This window comes from Acomys minous (assembly GCF_964271855.1).
Source record: "Acomys minous genome assembly, chromosome: 15".
NCBI classification, from domain to species: domain Eukaryota; kingdom Metazoa; phylum Chordata; class Mammalia; order Rodentia; family Muridae; genus Acomys; species Acomys minous.
In genome coordinates this window covers 45,143,913-45,159,329 of record NC_140497.1, presented here as the reverse complement: position 1 = coordinate 45,159,329, position 15,417 = coordinate 45,143,913, and the positions used below count along the sequence as shown (strand labels likewise).

Below are 15,417 nucleotides of genomic sequence, written 5' to 3'. Positions count from 1 at the left end.
ACAATGGGGGTGGGGGAAACATCCTGACTTTTGCCTGTAAAAATATGATGTTTAACTTTCCTAGGGACAGTAGAAGGGACATATAATATAAAAACTAATTTCACAGCAGTTGGAGAAGTAGGGAAGAGACATAAGGGCCTCAGAATAATGATGGTTTTATGCTACAATCTTGTAGACTTTGAAAATAAAATATTTTCATTATTAAAAGTGTAAATGTGTTAGATGCTTTAAAAACCCAATCCCAGAGGCTAATATGTATGTGAGGTAAATTGTTTTATAAAATTTCTTTTGTGTTTTCTTCATAACAGCCTATAGTCAAGACAAACAATGTAACCTTGATGTATTAAGCCACTCAGTCGATAGACCTTTAATCGCAAACTCAAATCAGCACTATAGTGAGTTTATCATTTCTCAGAGCTCAGTTTTGTGTTTTGAGAAATCTGTCCCTTTCTTTGCTTCCTTGTCCGTAATGACGTTAGATAGGTGTTATTATCTCTCTAGTCACCTTATAAGAAAAATCACTTTGTGCTCGAGAGAGTTCAAAAACTAATGTAAATACAAGAGGTGAATTTTCAAGCTCAAGGTTTAGCATGCTCAGTAAAGTCTCCCCAAGGCTGAGGGTAACACCATTTACTTCTGAGCAAGGTTGAATGAGATGTGATGAGTAAAGGCACAGCATAAATCTGGGAGGGGGTTTCAAATTGTGATACATCTTAAAGACGTGGTCCAGCGTGACATGCTGGACAAACACTTGAGTAAGCTAAATTTTTTTTCAAATCAATTCTTTTACATAACCACTCACAGTTTCAGCTTCCATAGAGAAAGTTTATAATCTAAAAAAAAATATATATATATATATATATATACATACATATATGTATATATATACATATTAGATTTTATATATATATATATATATATATATATATATATATATATATATATATATATATATATATATATATATATATACAAACTGTGCAGCCTAGGCATTTCCTTCCCTGAGTCACAAATCTCGATCGTGACCCTGTTGCAGTTGCCAGCTAATAAATTTAATTGGGTTAATTTCAGAATTTCATAACATCTCAAGGCTTATTTTCTCAGTCTTCTGGGATTATATTACCAGGGGCACATTTGAGAAGTTATGCAAGAGATAAAGAACAAATTGTTTTTTTCTACTAAAGATGATTTTATGCCTGGTAGCAACTGATCCATATGCTTTATGAGGTATATAAAGAGGCAGAAACTCCCTGTTGATCATTCAAGACACACTGCAGACTCTACCGTACATGTCTGATGCACAAAGAAAGGGGACTTAGTACAATAACAAAACTACCTTTTGCATTTCCCCAATTCATTTAATTTCAGCACCCTCTAATGTTTAGTATACGGTCCAAAGTCCAAAGTGTGGTTTTCTTTATTTGTCTCACATTGTCATAAACTTTGTCTAAATAATTTTGCTTAATAAAATTTGGATAATGGAAAAATCATGAAAATACTGTTTATGTGTTTGTTTTTAATTCATACATTTTAAAGGCAGATGTACTTGATTAAAATTCTAGTTTACCTTATGTTAGTTACTTGATCTTTGTAACCTTATTAATATGTTAATTTAACATTTATAAAATTTCATTCAACACCCAGTGCTTATAAGGTTGTAATTTTATATAACAAATGTTGATTTACTATTTTTCCATCCATGAAAGTGTTTCTCTGTACTGTCCAATTGTCTAAGAGCAGATTTCAAGCTCCTTTAATGTACAAGAACCTTAAACAGACCCAGCGTAAGAATTCACATATATCAATATGTGATATCAAATCAGTATCTATATAAGTTTATTGAATGCTATATAATTTATGTTTTATGTGATCTGTATAATCTTTGTTTCTGAAATTGTACTAATATTCCCCAAAGCCTAAAAGATGATGTAAATATTCATTAAAATAACTGAGATGCGAAATATTGATATTAGTGTGTTGTTTTACGATAAGCTATACTTACTCTGATTTATTACTTTGAAAAGCCTTTGATCTAGGCAAAGGGAGTATTAATTGTATGAGACTAAGTTTATACAAGCTTACTAAGGGACTCACAAGAACTGCAGACTTCCATCTATCATTAAAAACCAGTTTATAGCCTGGTTTCTAGATCAAGAATCCACCCATTAGGTCATAGTGTCTTCCAAAGAAAAAGTACTACCGATCACACGTGTGAAAATTATCCAATTTATTGATTTTTAAAACTATGACAGGTTTTAGAATACATTTTTTCTTCCAAGTGATACACAGATATATTTTATTAGTGTTGCCACTTTTGCCCTGTGATAAATAAGACTTCTCTAAGAAAAATGATCAAGAGCATCTTCTTTTTGTTCACTAGATATCTGTTGGTGGTGATGTTTTGTTTTTTTAGACTGGCAGTTCTTGGAATGTGTTTTAAGATCCTTTGTGCAATTAGAAGCAATAACAACGTAGTCTTCAAGTTTATGAGTCCCCAGAACAGTTTATCCCACTAATATATCAGGAACTCACCTCACATTTCAGCTTACTGTCTCTACTAATACACTACCTCTGTGCTGTGCTACATCCTTGGAAACTTTCTCTTGAACCATTTAAAAATGCATTAACTTCTGATAGATTCTGGGTCCAGTCTCTAACTACTGTATGTGATTTCTAGTAAATACATTGTTTTTAATCTTTCTTGATTTTTTAAATAGTTTATCATATGTAAGAGCATAACAATAAATAAAATATCAACAAAGAAGAAATATCAAAAGGTACTAAAAATATAAATGGGTGTCCTACTGATAAGTCTGAAATAGCTGCTCCATGAAGGTCTTCCTACTTTATCCTCTCTACTGCTGGGAAGTCAGCAATAAACCAATATGCTCAACTATAGTTGTTTTTATTATGTACACATTAACAATTTGTTGCAAACTTTTGGAAAAATCTAAGTCTTTCCGATATATTTTAAAAGTTTATCATTTTGGTTTCAGTTTTATATTCACAGAAAAGTCCTCTTTGAGAACAACTTCTGTTCTTCATTGATCATGAAGAATGGTGGCTCTCTCTTCCTGTACTGATGTATCTTTTTTATCTCTGTATTTTCCTTCTGTCTGTGTGTGTTCAAGGCTTTGAGCTTCACTGACTGAGTTCCTCCATAATTTTATACTTTTTACATGTTATTACTTTTACAAAGTCCTTTCCTAGTGTTTAAATCTTCTTTCTGACATTGTTTGTTTCTAAGAAAATATTATCTCTAAAGCTTTGAGGTGATTAAATTTTTACTTCATTAAAAGGTATTGATGTCTCATGTTGTCTTTGTTATTCTCAAGTTAGCAATGCCTTTTGGCTTTCAAACGATCTGTTACCATTTCTCTCAGAAGTCTGGCAATACGTAGCTCAATATCCAGACTAACAGACCAAGTAAAATAAATAGTGAAATAAAGGGCTATGTGTGAAAACATTTGCTGGTCAGGGGGCCTCCCACAACAGTGTCACATCTCTTCATTATGGCTCTAATGCTTCATGTAGGAATTTCTTTATCTTTGGTGCTGGGCTGTTAGCCTTGACCAGGCAGCATTCTACAAGTACAGTGGGAAAGGCTACTTAAATTACTAATGCTTTTTAGATAAACTGACAGGGAACCTAATTTTTCAGTAAATCAAGACATGCAGCCCCGCCCCCAAATGTAACGCAAACCGTCATCAAGAAATCAGCTTGCTGCAGCTGGTGGGGGAAGCCAGATTCAATTGCCCCATATAAAAGATGTCAATCTTTAAATCACTTTAAATCTCACTCTCAGAAGTAACTGATGTCTATGGTTCTTAGGTATTATTGAAATTTTTGTTCTCAAATTCATTAGACTGTCTTGCAAGATATTTTTTTTACTTACAAGAAGTTCGTGACAATCCAATTATTTGATTTCCTGATGTATAAGTCTCATTACTGTTCTTTGCCTTGTGGAGAAAGTAAAGATCAACTTTTGTTTGATATGTGTGAATTGAGAGTCACAATGAATTCTCTACTTTAAGTATATCTAAACAAGAGAAATGCAGCATGTCAAGTAACGGGAGAGAGTCTTTTTTCACAAAATTATTTCAAAGTGTCATGTCAAATTTATTCATCTGCAAGCTGTACTTAAAAATAAACATTGTCTATATCAATGTAGGAGTTTTTATTTTTCCAAGTATTTATAAATAAACATATGGCTGACTCAAATCACCAAATGTATACTTTAAATCCAGTTCCATATAATTTTAGCTAGATTTTGCTAGTGCTACTGTGGTTTTAAATGGTGTCAGTCCTTGAGTGTGCACATGTGTGCGTGCGCGCACACACACACACACACACACACACACACACACACACACACACCTTATCCTCTATTTTACTGTTATTTTTGTTTTCCTATATGTATACCTTTCATCTTCCTTTTAAAATATATCTTCATTCTTTTTAATACTTTATGTATGGAAACTGTTAGCTTTCTTCTATCTTTTGTTATTTTTGCTACTACATTAACCAAAACAAAAACAAACTAAAATCTAAACTATGTAAATTGTTTTTATCTAAATGAGAAATGAGAATTAACCCTTCTTGTGGTTTTAAAGCATATTTGATTTCTATCCTTTCAGAATAGTGCAAGCTATAAATACAAATTAATGGTAAGTAAGGACACAAAACAATATTAAATACAAAGATAAGATATTCTGTTTACCTTGGCAAGCTCTAATGAAAAAAAAAGTACTTAATTGAAATCACTCATCTTTCAACAAATTGCCTTTTCCTACCTTATATAATTTGTTTCTTAATGAAGTTTATCACTTATTTTTGGGACTACTAAGATTGTGTAATAAATTTGTTTCATAGTATGTTTTGTTTCTATTTCCAAAACATGAACATAATTTGTGGGTTTCAGTGACACATAGATGTGTGTCCTGACTACAGTTTAGGGATGAGTGCCCACTTGAATTTTTGGTGTAAATATTAACTGTACTTTAATAGAAATCAGATGAATACAGTACTTTGGTGTCAATTAAGACCACAATGTCAGTCTCTAAAGAGTGTGTTCAAACCTTGGCTTGGGTACCGTGCTTTCAAAGTTGTGATAATTCTCTTGACTCCAGTCAAATTTCCAGGAAGATGATGACTTGTCACCCAACACTGTTATAAGAACTTGAGTTCTCTTTCTAAAGTAATTAATATAGTACACATCTCAGAGTCAGCATCCAATGAACAGTTATTAATAATATTAAAAGCCATCTAAACACATTTGACTTACACACAAAATTTTACCAATCACAAATAGAATTAATTTGGCTGGTCAATATCTATCCATTAAGCAAATGAAAACAAGTAGAGGGAGGGCGTGTGTGTGCTCAACGAAAGTCTGAAGATTAAACAAAAATGTTTAATGGTAGGGATTGGTGGAGGGCCATGCTAATTTTAAAGGTTAAAAAGGTGGTTTCTGAAGGTGAGTTTTTCAGGCCAGTAGCTATTGTTTTCATCTCAAAACATTCAGAGGAGCCATTTAATTAACAAATAGTCTTGCATTCCCTGCTATGTATCCTGCTGTGTTTACCAACCACGCAGAAGAAAATTTCACCCTTTTTAATGCTTGAATACTTTCCTTTTCCACAGACGTTTCCACTGGGCCTGGGAGATGGGCAATTCTACTCCTGGACAGATGGTCTGAGAAGAAAAGACTGGCACAACTATGAGAGCATTCAGAAAGACGCTGTGCGCTCAGGTACGGCCTTCAGAGCAAGACCAACGCTGCCTTTATTTCAGTTCTTTGTTTATCACTTCAAAATTCTCACGTCAGTTTTTTTTTTTTTTGTTTTTTTGTTGTTTTTTTTTTTCCGCAAGCAGTAAAGATGTCTGCCTAATGGGAGCACTGGGGATCCACAATGGACAGAAACAAATGGCTTCAGATTTCACAGACAAAACAAATAATGAGAGGCCTTTTCTTGGCTCCAAAGGAGGCCATTGAAAAATGTGCTCATCTAATAATAATAAAAAAAAAACTTTTACCTATACATTTATATTATTATACCAATATACAACACACACACACAAGAACTAAAAAACAATTGTGATATTCATGTTATACTCATAATGTTTTGCTGTTTTCAACGCCGTCAGAGGCTTGAGAAGGAATAAAATTAATTTCCTGAGTAAAAGGGAAGTGAAGATTAGCAGCCTGCAAAATGAAAAAAAAAAAAAAAATGACAGAGATACTTTGCTCCCTGAACAGTCACTCAAAACTTTCAAATATGTTGTAGCATCATCTTCAAAATGTCTTGTGTGGATTTAACAACTGTAAAGTGCTGTTTAGCCAAGCAGCTGGGCAGAAGGACAGGAAGTGGAAGGTGGGACTTCCTGGAAACGGGGAAGAGGCAGGAGTTGACAGTTAAGAGTTCATTGTTCACAGTTGACAGAGAGTAGAAGGACAGAAACTGCCTAAGAAGGATCAGATTGGCAAGTGCTTGGGATATATGAAGGTTATGAGGATTAGAGTAGTTTATTTTCGTTTATTGTTAGATTAGTAGCAATTTAGATTGTGCCCAGTGTAGTGCTTGCAGCTTTGGATTATGGGGAAGAAAAAAAAAAAAAAAGAAAGAAAAAGAAAAGAAAAGAAAAAAGAAAAATGTGCTCATCTACACTATCTTGTATTTCCAAGCCCTTTTAAAATAACACTGTGGGATTTATCATTGAGACATGAGCCAGCTTCACACATTGGGATGACTTATCTAAGTGGCAATGCAAAGCAACTCAGACATGCCACGTATTTTTTTGGCCTTATAACTGGTTATGGAAATACCATAAATTACTGCATCTCAGAATCTGAAGTTGACAATAATAGGACCAACTAGGTTTAAATTTGAGTAGAGTCCCAGCTTTAGTGGTATGTCTAAAAGAAAGAAATCACAGAAATTTTCTTGTAGAAAGTTTGAACAAAAATGGGTGTTTTGCAATTAAAAATCCAGACTAATTCATCAGGAGAAATCAATGGGAGGAGAATGGCGTGTTCTAGGAAGCCTCATTCTTTCAAGTGGCCAAAGTTACTTTGCTTTTCTCAGTGAGAGTGTCACAGAAATAGGATAAGAACTGTTTGGAAAGATATTTGGACACGAGTGAGGCACTGCATCTGGGTCAAGTCGGAAGCATTCATCTGACTACTCAGTGTGGGGTCATCCTGGTCAACTTTGCACAAACTCATCCCCTAGGGATAATTGCAAAGATAATGCTACGGTGTCCTGTCATTGTGCAGGGCTGTTCTATGTTGGGTAGAGCTGATCTAATTATAGCTCTTTTCACTCTCCTCTGGGTCTTTTCTTTCTTTCTTTCTTTTTTTTTATCAAGGATATCCCACCTCTCTATCTCATTAAAGCAACTTGTCCCAAAGACGATTCCTGTTTTAAGAGAATTGACCTCTTTTAGATACCATCTTCCCACCATGACCATGAGCCAATAAAAAAAATCTCACAAAACTGTTTTCCTCATCACCTGCTTCACTTGTTAATCCTCTTATCTCTTATCTCTGTCAGCTTAGTCCACCTGTATTAATCTGACCATCTGTTCCTTATGCTTCAGGAATCAGAACAGTTTTTGAAAAGTTTACTTAACCTTGTCAACTGAATCTGTAAGGAAATAATAATAACAAAATTATCCCAAAATATTGCATGAGTATTTACTGAATCTTGGAACAAATTTGGTAGATATTAGCCAAAATTTATAAAATATTGGGTCTTTAAGACTCTATTAACCTAGTGAATAACAATTATCTAACATTGTGTGGAGCTAAACAATATTTATTTCTTCTCCATCTTTCTACGTCAATCCTGACATCAAAAACATTGGGTCTTTAAGACTCTGTTAACCTAGTGAATAACAATTACCTAACATTGTGTGGAGCTAAATAATATCTATTTCTTCTCCATCTATCTACGCCAATCCTGACATCAAAAATCATATAATATTTAAATATAGAGTAACTACAGACTTATGGGACACAGACCTGAGTTAAAATTCTAGATATTCCATTCATGAACTACTTAACAAATCAATTGATACTTCTGATATTCTACTTTGCAGAAATTTCATAACGATTAATTTATAAATAATTGACCAGTTATCTGGGCATCAGCTAATAATAACTGTAATTATTTTTAAATTCTAATTTTATTTATGAGTACATATGCCTGTGAGTGCATGCCCACATGACTGCAGTGCCCATGGAGAACAGAAGAGAGCATTAAAGCACCCGGAGCAGTAGTTATAGGCATTTCTGAGTTGCTCTACATTGGTAGTGGTCACTAAATTCAGGCTTCTGGAAGAGTAGGAAACACTCTTATATTTTGGGTCATCATTCCAGCCCCCCAGACTGTAATTTTTAAACAATGTTAGTTACTTTCACAAGAATGGTTATACCTTCTGTTTGTGTGAACAAAATTTGGATACAAACTATATGACTTTCCTTTCATATATTTTGTGGTTTATCTATATGTGAACAAAGGGGTATTCAAAGGACCTACTAATGTAGCACTTTTTGATATGAATTAGTTATGTGTTCTTTTAATGACTAATGTCAAGGACGTTTAATGGCTTATTAAAGGATATATAGATATATCCTAAATGAAAGCATTTTAAATAATTCTGATGCATATGAATAGATTATCAAATTTAAATAAGCATCTGTATATACCACATCCAGGCCAAGTGTGTCATTATGTCTCCTCTAAGATTTAAATTTAATGTTTCCTCTCTTATTTTTCTCCATAGTTAATGGCATCTGTGTATTTACCCTTAAACAAAATCTGCTTTTTTTGCTTGTGTTAGAAATTTATTTAAAGTCTAATCATTCCCAATGGTATTTATTTTCCATTCATAATTATTTTCAAAAATAATCATTGTCAATATGCAAAACCAGTTGATTCATATTTACTATTGTTTAATTTTCTGTAATATTCTATTTGTGATCATGAGATGTTTCCCATGTTTTAGATACCCTTAATAATCCTTCTATAAACATCTTTATATAGGATCTTGGGATAGAAAAAGTATTCTATGCGGAATATATCAAATAGTATATTTATATGTTAAGGAATTCATTTCAGTGACTAGTAAATTGTTCTCCAAAATTCTTCTGGCAGTTTCACTTTAGACAGTAATGGATTGGATTCCCATTGCTGTAACTCCTTGTAAGCACTTTGTTCTATAGAAGTAATTCCCCAATTAATTGTGACAGAATTTATATATAATCTCTACAATTTAAATGTTACCCATTTTAATGAGATTGATCTCTTATGCTTATAAGCTTATTTCCTCTATTTGAGAATTTGTTTTAAGTTTCCAAATCAGTTTTTATTTTCCTGTTCCTTATGTATCTACACAGTGCCATTATCTTTCTCAGTTCTCCTGGTGGCCTTGATCTCTCTAAACTAAACTGAAATTTAAGAAATTGTGAATATTAGAATTGCCTACTCATATCATTTAGGATTTTCAGTGTGAGCATTCATAATATTTGTGCATTATGACAATATCTTAAATATTTTTCTATCACAATACATTTGGACACTAGTAAAAGTTGAACCGCTGATGACAATGGCTACCTTTGACTTTGTATGATGTCTACAATAGCAAAGTCAGTTTTTTAAAAAGGTTTTATGTAGAAGTACCAACTTCTTTAACGATCTAATTTCTTCATTATGCATGTCCTTGGCTACGATTATTAACATGGTTAAATACTCTTTAGCAAACATACTTCTCATGCTTCTTCTGATCAAATCAGCTACAACTATGGATTTTATGTTTACTTATATGTATCGTGTGTGTGTGTGTGTGTGTGTGTGTGTGTGTGTGTGTGTGTGTGTGTGTGTGCACATTGCCATTTTGTGCATGTGAAGATGAGAGGACAACTTTCAGGAGGAAGTTATCTCCTTCCTGAGTGGAATTCTGGGGTTGAGCTTTGGCCATATGCTTTGCAAGGTATCACTTTTATGAGATGAATTGCCATGATAATCTATGAATTTAATTTTATAAAGCTAACACCTGTTGATGTCCTGAAAGAGTGACTGATAGTTTTCCTATGGTATTTGTGTAACTACATCTTTGGGTTTTGTTGTTGTTTTGTTTTGTTTTTTGCTTTTTACCCCAGAGCTAACAGGTTTAATGGCAGTTTGCCTAAAGAACCATTCCCCTTCGTCAGCCTCCCATCCACCCCAGAGATTCTTTCGTGGACTCAGTAAGACCCACATCTTTGGGTTTTCTAATGGAAGTTACAACCTGAAAACAACGCAGCACTCAACAAAATCTGCATATAACATGAAAAGATTAATTAGAGAATCATCTTAAAATTTTAAATATTTTTCTTATCTAGCCTTTTATCTTAACTCATATGTGCTTCACAATCCTTATTGTGGAATAATTTCTTAATAGCCAGCCTTTTAAATAGTTTGAGTGGAGAAATAAAATTATCAGATTATCTCAAGAATATCCCTTTGAATTGTATCTGAAGAATTTTCAAAGAAGGAGACCAGTTTGAAAGTTACTTAAATAATTAAGGCAAGAATTTTATGGTTTGGATTAGGATGGCCACCATGTCATTCCGAAATCCTAAGTTTGGAATTAACTACAGATTTATTTTATTCTCTGTCTCTCTCTATTTCTCTTGTGTATGTGAGTGTGTGTGTATGTGTGTATGAGTGTGTATGTGTGTGTGCATATGCAGGCACATGTACAGGCACATGTGTTAGGACTATAGATAGAAGCACATATGGGAAACCTGTCTTGTTAACTGCATTCTGGGATCCAAACTCTAGTGTTCACGATTGCATACAAAGTGCACATAACTGCTAATCCATCTTTCCAGAGCCATAGGCATTTTAATATGAGTGAAATAATCATTTAAAAAGTTTCTTTGAACCTTTCTATTTGATCTTATTTCTTTGAAATAGATTGTCCACTTATATATTCATAATCAACCCATAAATTACACTCTAATATTCAATAGTCCTATGAAATTACATTTAACTTTTTTGCTACTTCCTCTTGCCTTAGTCAAAACTACTTACACATTTGAATCCATGGAATCTCATCAATCCGTATGTCTTTTTAAATGTTCCATTCACTCAATATGTGATTTAGAGGTTAACTGCAACTCAAAGGCAGAACACTTGCCTAACATGCACAAGACTACAGGTTATATCACCAGGACTGAAACTAAAATAGTGATAATTATATGAGCCATCCATGCCATCCTGTGGATCAAGCCCATCAAAAAGTGATTTGAAAATATGAACTACATGATGGACAGTAGATACAGTTCTAGTGTGGGCTTTTCCTTTTCATTAGCACTGTGGTTGTTTGGTCTAATCCATGAAATTCTTGCTTTGATGATTTAATTAAGTTTCAAATTGTTCTCCCCATTTTAACATTCTTGATCTTATTGAGATAATGAGATAATTTTATTTCTCTGTTCAAAATGTGGAAAAGGCTGACTATCAGATTTAAGACTAACCTCGAAGCCCCAACATGATCTATAAGTGACCCATCTGTGACCTCATATGTTGAGTAGTGTGTAGTCTGTTACCCTCATGTTCTCCTTCAATGTGTTGGAAATTTTCCAATGGTTTTGACTGCCTCCTGAATTCCTTTTATCTATATTGCATAAACTGATTCATTATAGTCACTGGGTTCTTTCCTTTAAACTCAGAAGGGTCACACACATGTGATCATATGTACAAGCAATCATTCATGCTTTGTAACTTTTCCCACATTTTTGTAGAGTTTATACTTTAACATATATATATATGATATATGTATATATATTTAAATCATATGTGTGTGATTAATGAATTACAGCTTATGATTCTATGAAACATAACCATTTACCCAAAGGCTCTAAATTACATTATAACCTTGAATTATTTGAAGTGCCTTTTTAACTGCCAGTGTTTCCATAATAAAACAATAATACAATATACTTGCTATTTCTTTCTTTTGGAGAATGCAGCGCTATGCCCCCTTAAATGACCTTTAGCTCATGGTCCAAGCTGGTAAAGGGTCACACACATTCCTGTTAATTCCCACAGTAACATATTGAAAGGATATTTATTCAAAGAAAATTTAAGAGGTGTGAATTGACCATTCTTTTATATCATGATTGTTACAGTTACTTTCCTAGGTTTCTCTAAACAATATCTCACTTCAATGCCAATCAGGAGCCCATTTTTCTCCTACATAACTGGACAAGATTGCAGGAAAAAAAAAGCTCAAATGTATCCAATTGGGAGAGACTGTAACTACACTGCTTTCCAAATGTAAAAAATAAATAATGTAATACTGGTTTTTGAAAGTTAAAAAAATACAATTTTGATACAATTAGCAAGACTGCTGGTCATCTTTTATTGATTCATCCTGCAGTTTAAAACCATCATCTGCCATTCTTTTCTTACCTAAAACAATGAAACAATGTTTATTTTTAATAATTTACTGAAATTTACATCTGAATGGCATATTCTCAAGAAAGGTCATAATGATATTTGTTGAGAGAGGGACAGTTTTAGAGAAGTTGCAAATTTCACTATTACATATTGAATTAAAATGAAATATTAATGAAATATTGCCTTCAACAGACATTGTACAAAGTGTAAAGTGAAGTTAAAAGACTCTATGGAGATGTCTCATCTGTATGTCCAGAAATAGAATTAAACTTAGCTAAAACTAAATTAACTAAAAATCTGCTAGAGAAAATATCCTTCAATCTTACAATCTGAAAATAGCAATGTAGAAACATCTCAAGAGATTTATTAACCTGAAATCCATTTGTATTAAAATATAGACAAAATAATTCAGTTGGGGGTAGAGATTTAGCTCAATGGTAAAGTACTTGCCTTGTAATCACAGTACCCTGATTTAGGTTCTTATAACTGAACAATAATTCAATTTAGCTATGTGTAAAATTTGTAATATCTCTCTGTTTAGAAAGTATCTACTTCCCAAGGCAGGAATGCATGAGATTTATTAGTCGTATTTTCCTCAGTAGTAAAATACGGTTTGATGATCACACCTATCGTAGTTATTTTAAATGTTAATTATATTGTCCAATTAAAATGCTTGTGATGTTCCCTAGATGGTATTTATATATTCATACAACCTTGATTTCTGCTCCTTTCTGACTATAACTTGAATTATCTGTCATATTTTTCTTATGCATTCATATCTAATCAATATAGACAAACTCTTGCAAATGTTTTCCCTGTAGGTGGTGTATTAATTTGTACATCACACAAGACATCTCTTTTACTCTAGCATTTATGTAGTATTTTGTGAAATTCTGCCTCATATCTATGTTCCTCTAGTATTATATATATATCATTTATCAAACATCTCTTTCATAAGGCGAAGTATTGATTATTATCAAATTGTTTCTGTCTATAAATGTGCATATTTTATAAGGATCACATAGTTAGAGCATAATCTTTGATTATGAAAAAAGAAAATTTGTCCTGCTATGGAAAGAACAATCCTGATTTTTTTTAAAAAGCTTAAAGACAAACCTATGAACAACTAGTAAAAGCAAAGGATGGGAATCCACAGGGACCTAAGAAAACAAAGTTTAAATGGATATTTGCCTGAAATTCATCTCAATGAATTTCTGACTTTATGAAGTTTGGCACTGTTATGCTTTGCTTTACAATGAAAAGAGAGAAGCTATCCTTGCACACAGAGTTACATAGCTGTGTGGCATGTACAAGACTCAGGAAAAAAAGAGTAAGACAATTGAAAATTGAGTTTTAGTTTTGGATGACCTGGACTATAACATCAACATCATGACCTTAAGAAAGTATAGGAATTGTCACATGATTTTATAACAACCCAGAGTCTCCCATGATTGAGGGGACTCATTCATTTGAACCCAAATTGATAATAATGAAATGTATTATATATTTTGTCACAATTTCATAGATGTGTAAGCAATTACTTGGCCCTTCTATCAAAATTCATATCCAGAGGCTGGAACAATTTTCTTAGCAATGAATTATGAGCCTTCTTGGCCCCATTTCTTAATGAATACAGAAGAGGAAATATGGTTTTATCCACAAGAAAGGCACGATGTCAGCCATGGAGACTGACATCAGAAACATACATTAAGTTTTACTTAATATCCTCTCCCTGAACAGCGTCGGGTCCTAAAAGCAACTGTTACTCTGATGTTTTGTAACCACAGACACGTGACACAAATGCTCCTTAAGAGTGCTAGAAGCCCAGAACATGGATATTACTACTTGAATTTTCATTTCTCCGTCCCTAATCTGTGTAATAAATTTGCATTATTTATAAAGCATACTTCATAAAATAATAGAAAAGAAAAAGACTGAATAGCTAATTTAATTTAGTGAAGTGTTTGATGTGCTGGTATGAAATGACTAGGAGAGCACAATGGAATTAGCATCATCAAGTATTTAATAATGATCTGAATCTCTATGGTGACCAAATGAGCCTTCGGGATCCAACTTCATTATTGGATGAAAATGACTAGATTAATTTATCAGGCATTGGCCTATTTAGCAATCTGGTAGAATTTAGTTGCACTAGTTAATTTTACTGTAGGTATTATGATCCAGATCAATTTGTGCAAAAACAAGTGATTAGAAAATTAGTAGAATCATATTTATTTTGTAAAGACAAATAATTCTCTGGACATAACAAAATATCTATATATGATTTTATGTATACATTATAATTATTTTTGATCCAAAACAAAGGCATTAAATGTGTTATCCAAATTTGGGATATTATTATTATTATAGTTTAGGATGAAGACCAAGAATTTTCTTACATATTCTTCATTTTCTACAATACATTTTTCTCATTTCTTTCTTTCTGCATGTATAATGTTTTAACATATAGAGAGTAAGTTCTTATATCTAAATTCATATCACAATTCCACAGGAAGACAAATATTATTAAAACTACTTTTATTTAAATAAATGAATTCAGGAAAGTTAGTATATATATATTCACATTCTCTGTATAAAGTCAATAATTATACTATATTATAGACAATCTAGTCAATGACAGCAATATGAATCTTATATTCCTCATTCCTCTCATTTCTTCTTTTTCCTCATATCCACCCTTTGTGCTTACTGCACATGTAAGCTGAATTGTGCTGTAGTATCTCATCCAACTGCAGGTAACAGGAGGAATACAATATGCAATATATTTGACAATGTTTTCCCCTCCACCAATTCTCCACCAATTCTCCACCAATATATATATACATATATATACATATACATATACATATATATGACAAATATAAATACACACATATTCCAGAAAAACACAAAAATGGGAACCCAAAAGTAAAAGAAAAATATAAGACAAAAAAAAAGGGCTCAAACA

General features: G+C 32.8%; 1 protein-coding gene across 3 annotated transcripts in view; it reads left to right on the top strand.

Moving 5' to 3' along the window:
- Positions 1-15,417, top strand: part of GALNTL6 (polypeptide N-acetylgalactosaminyltransferase like 6) — a 1,047,269-nt gene that overhangs the window by 355,635 nt on the left and 676,217 nt on the right. For all 3 annotated transcript variants that reach the window (XM_084760044.1, XM_084760046.1, XM_084760045.1), the window contains one exon: positions 5,644-5,752. In XM_084760044.1, the coding sequence (XP_084616170.1) occupies positions 5,644-5,752 (109 nt within the window). The remainder of the gene's footprint in view (positions 1-5,643; positions 5,753-15,417) is intronic.